Source organism: Opisthocomus hoazin, chromosome 7 (genome assembly GCF_030867145.1).
Source record: "Opisthocomus hoazin isolate bOpiHoa1 chromosome 7, bOpiHoa1.hap1, whole genome shotgun sequence".
NCBI classification, from domain to species: Eukaryota; Metazoa; Chordata; class Aves; order Opisthocomiformes; family Opisthocomidae; genus Opisthocomus; species Opisthocomus hoazin.
Window position 1 is genome coordinate 57,350,860 of NC_134420.1, and position 12,115 is coordinate 57,362,974.

At 43.5% G+C, this 12,115-nt stretch overlaps 1 protein-coding gene across 2 annotated transcripts in view; it reads right to left on the bottom strand.

Moving 5' to 3' along the window:
- Positions 1 to 173: 173 nt before the first annotated feature.
- The window catches only part of ASB2 (ankyrin repeat and SOCS box containing 2), a 33,715-nt gene continuing 21,773 nt past the window's right edge, over positions 174 to 12,115 (bottom strand). For both annotated transcript variants that reach the window (XM_009936809.2, XM_075426324.1), the window contains 3 exons: positions 9,126 to 9,687; positions 5,473 to 5,626; positions 174 to 4,735 (listed from right to left, as the gene is read on the bottom strand). In XM_009936809.2, the coding sequence (XP_009935111.2) occupies positions 4,599 to 4,735; positions 5,473 to 5,626; positions 9,126 to 9,687 (853 nt within the window). In that variant the 3' untranslated portion in view covers positions 174 to 4,598. The remainder of the gene's footprint in view (positions 4,736 to 5,472; positions 5,627 to 9,125; positions 9,688 to 12,115) is intronic.

The following is a 12,115-nucleotide window of genomic DNA, read 5'->3' on the forward strand; positions in this document are numbered from 1 at the left end:
GTGAAGAGCTGATCTAAGGTTTAAAGTGACCAGGTTAGCTCTTGATCTTGAAATGAAAGTATGAATATAATTAGATGTCTTTCCTTTTTTGTCTTTTTGGAAAAAAAAAATCCATGAGGAGACTGTCCCTCTCCACAAGCACACTCTAACAGAAAACAGAGACAGCACCTCTGTTTAAGGTAATGGGAGGAGAACTATGGCTCTTTATTTGCAGAGCTTTAAGCAAGGAATTTTTTACATGGAAAAAGGGGTGCCTTCTCACACCAATAGCTCTGTGTCACTGTTGTAATCCAGATGAAGCCAGGTGCTGAACTCTGTCTCAGTGCAGCTAGTGCAGAGCAACCTGCTTGACATCGGTCTGGATTTCCACCTGGGTGACCAGAGCAGCCCATGGAACAAACCAGAGGTCCACAGTGATTGCTGTGGACAAGTGTTCTTGCTTGAGTTGAGAAGGGAAAATGCTGCGTATCACACCAGAATATTGATTTCTCTCAAAATTAAAATACTTGGCAAAGAGAACAGCCTCTGTAGAATTTTTATTTCTGAAAAAATCCAGAGGAAGAAGAGCGTTTAAACCAAGTTTCTGCCTTTTGGATATTAAATTCTTTGTTTTCTTTTTCTTGTTTTTCTGATTTGAATGTATATTGCTGTACATTTTCCATGTAGTAGAATAGCATGTTTTTAAGTTACGATGAAGGATTGAACCAGACTGTTCCAAATGACCCCTGACACACAAATACTTACACATTTACTCTCAGATTTAAACTGACATTACTTTTAAAAATCCTTCAAATCCTTTGCAACATGGAACTTCCCTTCGCAGCCCAAGGCAGGCGGTGGCCCTTGCTGGGGCCCTGAACTGGAGCAGCAATGAAGTAAAACGCAAATGAACAGAAGACAACTGTTAAGTATATTCAAAAATCACTGAACGGGGATGTGTGAGACTTTCCAAAAGTTTTGCAAAGAATAAAAACTCTGCCTTCTCTCTAGCAATACTTACTGTTCTCTCACCCCTAAGATTAACATCAACATTATTAGTTGTTCAAGCTTGGATCGATTCAGACTTTTCCTGGCTTTTTTTGTGTTTGGTTGTTCAATATTGCTATTCAGGACAGCTGATAGCCCTTCAGAATCTACTTGTTTATTCATACTTTGTTTGAAAGATGGAAACGTAACATTTGAGAGCTCCTATTTACTACAACAATGCAAATTTCAACTGTTAAAACCACAATAGTTTTTATAAATAGTGGGAAGGGAGAGGTAAATGAAAAAGCTTTCATACAAAATGAAATAAAAAAAATCAAAAAAGTGCACAAGAACATCAAGTGAACTGCACATGTTGCAGTAAAACAAAAACAATGTACAGTAATCTGGTCATGAAATATTCTGAGAACATTTCACATAAAGTCATCATCTCTGAAGGAGTCAATCTATCACACTCGGTAAAAACAAGTCACTTTACCTTGCACTAGAACTACTGATCTGCCTACAAAGCCTGGTGTGTTTGAGTTTGGGGCTATTTGTCTTTTCACAGTAGCTTCTAGATGTGTGCATTAAACGCACATTGAATTTGTACAGATGCAGTATTGTGCACAAAATATTGTGTCAATGACTGGAGGGGAGAGGTAGCAGGCTCCATTTCAGTGCAAATAAATGTAAACTGAGTGTGTGAGGATTTGCTGTGAGGATCAAGCAGAAAGGAGTTAATAACATTGTAATTACCAGCTTCACTGTCTAACAGACTGTTCTCCTCAGTTTCTGTGCACAGTGTGCCCTTCTCCTTCCCACAGTTGCGGTATGTTCCCATCAGACCAGTGCTCTCCAGCTCAGTGACTCTCCTGCTCAGGACAGGTGGTTGAGAGCAACGAGGACAAGGGTCTCCCCATAGAGATGAAGGTCTCTTGCTTGAAAGAAGAAATAAACTTTCCATATTTGCTCCACTCAAACCAAGTTTCAACTTCTCCAAGGACATAAAAAGAAATTGCAACTCACGAGACACTTGCGTAAGTAATGATGTTAGCTCAGGGGAAATTCCCAGTTTGGGATCACTTATGAAATCCCACCCCTGTGGTTATACATGCAGTTGGTGATTGTGAATCCTTCTATCAGCCAGCAGTCCCTGGAGCTATCATTGCACGCTGAACAAGGGCTTAAGTAAATGGTCTCCACCAAACCACTTCTGTATCCATCACCTTCTATAACTCTGTTACACTCATTTAATTTCAAGGAATTTTCTTCTGATTTATATCAGTGTGGGTAAAACCCAGACCTTCACTTCTCAGCCCCATAAAGTGAGATGCACAAACTTCACAGGTGATTTTCTACCTCTCAAGCTATTGCTTACTGATGCAAGGCCTTCTTCATTGGCAAGGCTGGTCTAAATATTTCCTGTTCCCCATCCCTTTCCCTCCACTCAGTATTTTTTTAACCTGAAGCAATTCCCTGTTCACACTGCAGGAGACAAGGGGATAGAACCTAAACTGGTAGTAATGGAAGTCACTGGGCAAAATTTTGGCAGTGGAGGAATCTCACCTGATTTTCCAAAGCTTTGCAAGAAGATCACTGTTCAGTGTGAATTGAAACTGTTGGTTTTTCAACTTCTTTTGCATTTGGCAAGTAGACAGCTGTGGACAGAATGCCCGTAGCTGTAACCAATTCTTCCGCTCATATCCTGTGCCACAAGTGCTGAACACATCTCACACAAAAACATCACAGAATCTGAACTTCTGTGCCCAGACTTCTATGTGTGCAACACACTTTTAGTCCTGTGTTAAGGTATAAAACTCCACACAAATCAAACTTGGTGCAATGCATTTTCCCTGGTTACATTTCTACCTGATTCCATGGATGGTATGCAGGCCATAAACAAAACCAGATCTGCAAGGTCTCTGGTGGGGAATCCAAACAAACCATGGCGCACAGCTCCTTTGTCATCTAAGGTAAGAATAAGTGTGCTTCTAGCATAAGATCTGCAAAGACGTGGTTCCAAATTTAGGCTCTTCCATCCTTCCTTAGGTGCCTAGTCAGGAATGAAGCACTCATCAAATCAGCAGTTCAGCAAGTCATACCTGTCAACTGATCTGTAGTCACTGCCAACAACCCTTCGTGGGCTCCTCAGCCTCCCCAGCTGTGAGGGAATGTGACTTGTTAAAAACTTCAATAAAAGAATTTCACGGACAATTATAGCAGTTCAGCTGATAGATGGTAACTTGTTAAGCTGCCATAAATCAGTTGTGGATCTGAGCTGTAAATAGGTGACCTAATTTTCAAATAAGCTGAGATAATAACTTTCATCAGTGTCAAAAGGAGCTAACAGACACTTTAAACTTCCAAAGGCAGGAAATTCAGGGCTAAATCCTAAGACTTTTATTCTGCCTCAGTAACATCTGACACCAAAAGTGGTCCCATTGGCTTAAGTGGAACTGCACCTGGTGCAAGAAACTTGGCATTGTTTAGGCACCTGAATAAGGATTTGGAAGCCTAATTCTGGGTATTTTTTTTTCATAAATCTCAAAGTCCCACTTTTCTAATTTTGACTTAATCTCTCTTTTCTTCCAGTGGTGGTATTGTTATAGCCACAGAGGTCCAAAGAGGTAAGAGAGGCTGAGTTTTTTAGGGATGAGATCTTCTAGTGGAGTAACAGATAAAGTTGGTTTAGTAGTGTTGCCTCTCCCTATGTACCTTGCTTCTCTCCTCCACATCACTTTCTGTTCATGCTCGTCTAGGGTTTTATTCTGTTCTGACACCAGCTTCATGACAGAGTAAAGCTACTGGTTACACTGGTTACAGTGCACCTACTACTAATTTACACCAAAAAAAAAGAAAAAGCTCAGATTTGCTTTTAAATCCCCACTGTAGGAAATTCTCTCTAGCAGATTTCCACCTACTTCTTACTGCAAACATAATACAACATGAACTGTATTTACTATGTGCAACTACAATTCTTACATCCTTGTAAAATAAACCTTCCCTTGAATTTTGAAGGAATCAGTGTTTCTGGATTTTAGTCTACTAAAAACTTCTGAGCTTTGAATGTTCAGAAATCAAGTAGTCAATAAGAAATGTCCAACAAATGAAAGAATAATTGTTAGCAAGATGGTGTCAAGTTATCAGAAATTAGCAACCAGCACACTTAGCAGAAATCCAAAAAGCAGAATAGAAACTAAAATAAAAATCTCAGTCAGTGAAGGAAATGTGATTGTTTTCCCAAATATGTTGACTCCTGATAATTTCTGAATTGTGATCACAGCAAGGACGCTAAGCACCACCACAGCCCCAGGACACCTTTGAATTCCTCACTGATACTTTGCTTCAGCACTGTTCATTTTTCAGCATTGCCTTTCATTTCTCGTTCTTTGCAGACCAAGCTTGGAGGTGAATCATATGTGTTCTCTCTTGGAAAGCCTAACAACAGTCCTATGTTTAGCTCTCTGCTTCCTCCATTTTCTCCTCACTCATGCTTCAGAAGCATATTTCTCTGAGAGGGTGTTCGGCCAAGCCAGCAGCAATTCCTCCCCATGGGCACGGTGTGCGCCCTTGCCATGCCAACAACGCTGCGTGCCATGCTGGGAAGCCGCTGCATGTCCGTGTCCCTGAGGTCACTGTGAGTAATCGTGCTGTAAGTATCGAATCAGTCTGTCCGGGAGGGGCAAGGTGTCAAGCAGTTTAATGCGGTTTCTTCCAACCAGGCTTCGTACCTTGACACGGCAAAGATGGGAAAGAGGTCGTGGCGGCTCTGAAAGACAAGCGGGTCAGAAACATGAGCAGAACAGGTTTAAGCTTCAGAGGGACAGCTCGACTTGGCCAGGGCAGTGGCAGAAGGAAAATGGAAGAAGGAGGAATGAAAAAAGGTTTTTTTTCTGTAATGGAGGGATGATGCATCTGGCATTGGTGGCAGCTTATCTATTCTGAGGCATGACATAGGGAAGGAAGCAGGGCTGGAGGACAGGGTGCTGTATCCCATCTCAGCCTGAGCTTTCTAGGAGGAGTTAAGCTGCTTCACAGTACTCAGTCTTTGCACTGAAAATAAATGTAATATGTACAAAATTTGTCTTGGTGCCAGAAAACTAATTCTGATAATGTCTATGAAAGACTTTGGATCCTGAGGGAAAGGATGTTTAGGAAAGCAGTATATTAGTAAAGGCTTCAAAGGCCACTGGTGCCTGCTGGGCTGCTGTGGAGGTGGTCACGCTGCCCGCCTGCCCTGATCTCAGGTGCAGTCGAATGGGTCTTTCTACACTGGCAAGGCTCATTCTCAGTAGGTCAGATCCACAGCTGCTGTACATTCAAAGTCACAGAGTTGATGACACCCCAGCAATTTCTAGTGCCTCATACCTGGTCTGAAATCTAATTCAGTCTCAGTAGGAAAATCATATCAAGTTCAAAGGATGAATACTGAGAGGAGATGATGACTGAGGTTTTGAATCCAATAGTACGACTATTTGTGCCAGATTGTCTGCTGGGTGACCATACCTGCTTTTTCTTTAATGACAGCCCAGTCCTCATAGCTGTCAATGTGCTCCTTGAGCCGGGAACAGAGCTGCACGTTACCCACATAATCCAGGAGAACATCGATGATCGGCCCAGCCCAGCGACTCATCTCTGGAGTAGACACCATTTCACAAAACTTCAAGGAAAAACAGACTGATTACAATCGGTGGGACATGAACGCACCCGTGGAAACTGCAACAATAGCAACAGCCCCGACTGCGTCAGATGTCCCACGCTTCTACCAGCTGTGAGAGCAATTACCAGTTTCCCCCAGAAAACTTCAACTAAAGCCTCTTTTTTTGCAGTTGAGGGCAGAATCCCCTCTTTACAGCTGCAGGAGTACCCATGACCCTGGTGGGTTCCCAGCAGAGGATGCTGAATTGTTTACAGGGTCCAAAGGCCCTACTTCCACAGAAATGGGAGGGCAGAGAAGTGCTCACAGCTTTGCTCCAAGCTAGCAAAGGAGCTGTGGAAAGATCCATGCAGCCCAGGGTGCTGTGACCCAGTGTCCTGGGTCCCTTTCCCTTCTTGGAAGGGGCTCTGTGGAGCAGCTGTGTAGAAAGGAGGCTTAGGGAAAGAGAGATTCAGCAGAACACAGCACCTCTTACTTCTAGTGAATCCACTGGTATCTGCAGCTTCTGGGGACCAAACATCTCACTAGAAACAAGTCTGGAGAAATCTCTGCAGAGATGAATCCCAGGCAGTTTTACGCGCCCGTGGGAGAACTACGCTAGGCCTAATACAGAGCAGAAGTATCTTCCTTACACAGTCCTGGATCAGGCAAACCTTCTGTTGCCCCCAGTGTGAGCTGCAGAGTATTCAGAGCCATCGCATGGAAGGCTGCTTATGGAGATGCTGAAGAACAGACTTAAAGACCTGACTTTAAGCAGTCTTATTTCAAAAAAGTAGTGACTTCTCTTCCCACTTTCATCTAAATGTGTGTATGATACCAGACAGCTTCATCTGTCTCTGTTAGGGCACTGCATATGATGAAGATATCTGTGGACTTACCTGCATGTGAACAGTCAGAAAATTTAAGATGAATTAAATCACGCTGTGTGGATAAGAACTCAGGCATGTGGCTGAACCCAATTGAATAATGGTGGCTGAAGTGCCATCCAGCAGCTGAGTCACTGAGACTGACTGCAGGCACCCTCCAAGCCCACCCCAAACAGGAAAGAAAATGCACCAGCTTAAACCTCTTTCACTTTCAGCACCTGTAACTAGACCACATTTGATTATACGTGCATGAGCCCTAACTCAAAATGCATTAAACTCTTGTGTGGACAGTGTTATTTAGAAATAAAAATTACATTAGCTTATCTAGGAAAGAAGAAAGTTGAAGAAAATTATAAGGTCATTTTATTCAAGGTCAGAGCATTCACAGAGGTGTTTACTACTCTTCTGAGTTTTTTTTTCGTTGACCATCACCATGTAATGTTTCCCAGGAGAATTAGACACAGTAATGTTGGGAGAATCTCAGCAGACAATGCACAGCTTCCAACCCAGACCTCTTACGGGAAGTTCAGTTTAGTATATCTGGTTGTCATTCTCCAGTGTATATGCAATTGCCATGCAGTTACCTATAGGATGTGCAAACCGGGGATCTGCACTACCATCTCCAAGCAGTAACGTCACTTTGCCAGAGTGAAAATGAGGACACGTGCGTAGGGCAGTAAAACGCTGGATTTTACTGCTCTCCTTGTCTCTGCCAGAGACCTTGCCTGCCTTTTTCTCTCTTCCCTATTCACAAGTTCAACCTATAAAACAGTTTTCTGGAATAAAAATGTTCCAAAACTTGTTGCAGGAAAAGAAGCACAGCAAAATAATGCAAACCTGCCACAAGAGGCAATGGGATTGACTCAGGGACAGGGTGACTCTGGGCCTGGGACGTACTCTGCCTGCGGCCTCGGCAGGCCCCTGAATGCCCTCTCGTGGCAGGAGGATCCTGCGCTCCCCACCTTCACGGGTTTGACACTGAAATTCTGGAAACGTGGAGTCAGACAACAACCATTTTTCTGCATTCACTTTCTCCAGGACACATTAATTTAGTAGCAGCAGTAATGATATACAGTTACGCATTTTTCAAATCCACTTCCACTTCACTTTATTGTATAAAGACTAATCATTCAGATTTATTTTCCGTATGTAATCTTATACGAGAAAATGAAAAATGCACATATTTTGTGTGGAGATGGCTGTAGTTTCATAGGAGCCTCTGTATTTCGGAATACAACCCATATCACAACTGTAGCATGAAGCTGCACCATACATACAAGCCGTACTTTTGTTAGCCAAATTCTCAGCACTAAGAAGCAAATTTAAAATAACATCGAAGGGAAAAGATTGCTTTTTCTCTGTATGCATTTGATCCTCACAGATCTCTTTCTAGGCACAGATAAAATTTTACACAGCTTTTGCTACCTCTGCCTCGTGTGGTTTGACCTTTGAGGCAATGACTCTCTCTGAGTGACCTAATATTTTGTTAGGCACTAACACTAGCTTTAGGTGAGATCCAGAGGGAAACATTGTGCTTAAATAGGTGAAGACTGAACTGTTTTTGAGTGGCTAGAATATCATAGAGGGTTACAGACAAACTCTCTCCCCTTGCCTTGGTATTCCAGCCCTCTGTTCACTCTATGTGCTACCATATCATAGTTCAAGAACTAGAGATGATATAACGTTTTCTAATCTTTCTTTGACAAAAATGTGGTGTCCTGGAGTAATTTTGCTCTCAATAACAAGACAGCTCTATTTGGGATAAGAGATTATTTTGATGGACTCTTACAATCTTCTTTCTAAGATTTCTTTCTGTTTGTTTTTTTCCCAGACATGTTACTGGAGAGTAAAGTCTTTTGGAAGACAGGACTGATAGAAAGGTAAAAATTTCCTAGGATCTTTTGATGATTTTCTTTATTCTTTCCACTGTGAAGGGGGTGTTTGGTGACCATCTCTTTGGACTAAATGATACTTTCTTCTGAATCCCTCAAATCTACACTTAAACTAGGTAGAAGCTGATTTATTTCTTTCCTGATTCTTTGCAAAATAGAAAGACTTCCGTGCCGAGATTTCTTTGTTGTGTTGCATGTTGAAGCCCCTCTCCAGGGCTGCTTATCCAGTAGACTTGGAAATTGCAACTATTTACATTCATTAGTTTACCATTATAAAGTGAAGCACTAGACAATTTTAGTTTAACTGGGAGCTTAGATTCCCTATCAGACAAAACAAATCTTACAGAGCAAATAAACCAAGCAGGTTTCTACTGCCCATGTGCTACCATCCGTATGCTACCGCCCATGTGACACTGCCTGTCAAGAAGACATGCTTCACTCCTGGCACCCCAGGTCCAGAGGAAAAGAATATTGTGGATCTGACAGCAAGTTTGTTAAGATGGCTGCAATTCACTGCAAATTCAACCTAGGGCCACAGCGGCATTTGCCTACCCTCCTGCTGTCATTGAACATGGACACGTAACATTCACAGACTCTTGTTGAGCCTTTTTTTCTGTAAATAAAGTAGGAAGAAAGGCATCTTCTCTCACAGGAAAGCTGGGAGGAAAAATACATTAAAGCTGTCAAGATGCATGGGTAGGAGAAGTCCCCAGAAGTGCTGTAGGTAAACTAAGCAGTGCTTACCTGTACTACGGTTGGCCCTTTGGCCAGCTGAGGATCATTAAGTGTGTCCCGTCTGTAATTTAATGCAGGGTGTGGGCCATTTCCATACCGACACTCAAAACAGGAACCTGCATCACAGCCCAGATCGAGGAGATACTTCAGCACAGAAAGGTACTTCATCGAAAACATGATGGTAGCCGGAAATGCAGTGGGATGGCTTGATATATAGGCATCAATGTTTGCTCCGTGGTCAAGGAGCAGCTTCATGGTCTTCAGGCAGCCGTGTCGGATAGAGATGAGTAATGGGTTGATGAGATCAACATTGGGGTTGGCTCCTGCTTGCAGCAGGAGTTCCGTGGCGTAGATGTTGTTGTTAAAAACAGCAAAATAGAGCGGGGTGGTGCGTCTGTCCTCATAAAGGCAGGACCGTTCATTGGAAAGGGCGGTGTTGACATCGTAGCCAGCATCGATCAGCTCTTCCAAGATGTCATCATTGTTGCGTTCGGCCGCTAAGTGCAGGGGGCTGATGCCACTGCGCTTGACACGGGTGCGGCTGGTCACAGGGATCAACATGGAGACAATCCTGCCCGGTGGAGAGTCAGTGAACAGCAGTGAGCTCTAAGGCATCTAGGGGATCTACAGCCACACAGCAAATCATAGATGTGTGGTTGTAACCTTAAGAGAGAGCCTGCTAACTTGAGCACAGGAACAACTCTCTCTGAGAGAAACCAGGGTGTGAACTTGAAAACTGTCAACAAGTCCTTGTGCTCCTACCTTGCCAAGAATGTGAGTTGCGTGACCCCCTCTTTCCTGGAGGACCAGGGTTTTTTTGAAATTATCAACCAGTTTCTATGAGGTAGTGGAAGCTGCAGGGGCAGTTACAACAGAAGAGATGTGCTGGCACCTTACCTACACATCCTGTTGTAACTCTCCTAGGTGTCACAGCCCAAAGGGCAGACACCCAGCCAGGATCTCCCAGTCATTCTCCACCTCCATCACTGTGCTGTGCATAGGACTGAAGGAACGGGCACACAGCCTCTGGCCTGAGGTGCCAGCAGAGAGGCTGTGTCTCCCCACCTTCATTGGGATTGCTTTATCGCTCAGCAGAGAAGGACACCAACACAAGGCATTAGTGTGCCTCCTGGGTCACAGCCACAGCTAGAGGCTTGAGACCAGAAAGGAGGTGAAACCCAACCTTCTTCTGTACGACTGAGCTAGGATAAACTACATATTTGCTTTCCTATTGTTAGCCTGGATTGATCCTCATCCTGGAGGCCCTCACTGTGTGGCTTTTGGCTGTGGCAAATCCGTGGCGCTATCAATGTTCATCCCAGATAATGAGGAGCCAAAAAGACAGTTAAGAAAAGGAAGGAAAAGAAATAAAAATGTTTTCCAGTCTGGTTTCTATGCTTTAGCCCAGAGAGAAAAAAATGTACAGCCAAGTCCTAAACCCCAGTAATCAGGGATTGCTATCGGAAAATGTGCTGTGGCCCTAAACACAGCAACATAACTCAAGCTGTTCTCATTATGTATGTGAGCTTCAAATATATGATGTACAGGAGCCCCACAGTCACAAATTCATGATAATTTGTATGTCTCCATAGGTATGATTGGAGATGCATGGCCAGCCCCATGGGTTAAACCCTTATTTCCTGCTCATGAAGTTGGGTGGTTTAGCCAAGGCACTAGGTTGATTCTGTAAATACAGATGAGTCACCTTAAGCTACTTCCAGAAAGAAACTAAGCACCATCCAACCCGAGTCTGCCTACTGCCTCAGGAGATGCCCGTGCTCCCTATATAATGCTTGTGGAGAGAGGGAGATCTAAAAAAGGAACTTGTGGGACCCAGCAAGCTAAGCACTCCTTCTTGTACTCTTCTTCCTCCCCTGCAAATTCCTCTATTTGGCAGTCAACAGCTCTTCTAACACACAAACATCCAAATCTCAGTTTCCCACCATGCAGTGTGTCTCCTTTAAAGTGCTGCATATCTTCAGCTTGACTGCAATGGCTGGTCCCAGCACTGGGCCCTCAAACACATATTTACATAATGAACTAAGCCAAATCTAAGTGCTAGTCTCGGGAAAACCTTTGTGATGCACTGAATGATCCTGTGAAAGCCTGAGACTCCAACGGTCTCAGGAGCTGAAATGGGAGTTGAAGACGCATGACACTTTACAGGATTGTGTTCCTATTTACATGATGGACTATTGATGTCTCCAAGTTACTTCTACGTCTCATTTTTAAACAAAAAGGCTTTTTAAATTATGTAAATATCTTGGGAAATTAAGTATATTTTTTGATTTTTTTTCTCCAGACAGGCTCACTAATCTTTCAGTTCTGTGACGCTCACCAGGGAGCAGGAGGTTTGGGTGCTGGTGAGCTGGCAACTTCCCACTGTTAGCAAATGTTCTGTAAGAGCCATAATAACAGAAAGGGCCCAGAGCACTGCAAGGACGCCATGCCAAGTGCCAGCATTAGTCATCCCATGATCAACTGTTCTGAAGATTTAAAGGTCTGGTTTGTTCTTTCCCTCCAGCATATGTACTTCAGCCAGCTCTCCACATCTGAGTTAAAGAGGCACCACGTCATTTCTGTCTGCAAGGGGGACCTGAGCCTCACCACAGGGGTGCCACACTGAAGCTCTGCATCTGAATGCTTGCAGTGTCCCAGACCTCAGTACACTCCCTGTACCCCAGATTTATTTTGGGAGGAAAAGCAGGAAGCATCAAATTTGTATCAGAGTTGAATTTTGTAGCTTGAACCTGTCTCTCTTCCTCATCCTTCAAAGTGGTTTGGTCCTGTAACATGGTGCCTCCACCTTTGCCGTCTTTCCTGTCTGTCTAGAGGGAGAATGCAGCTCAAGTGAAGGTAGCCAAGGCCAGACAAGCCAGACCACATCCCATGTCTATCACAGGGCTGAGCTTCATGTATGGTTTCAAAATAGTGCCAAGTTTCCTCTCATCCCTGACACCTACTTCTATAATTTTGATTTGTTAGGAATTATATGGAGG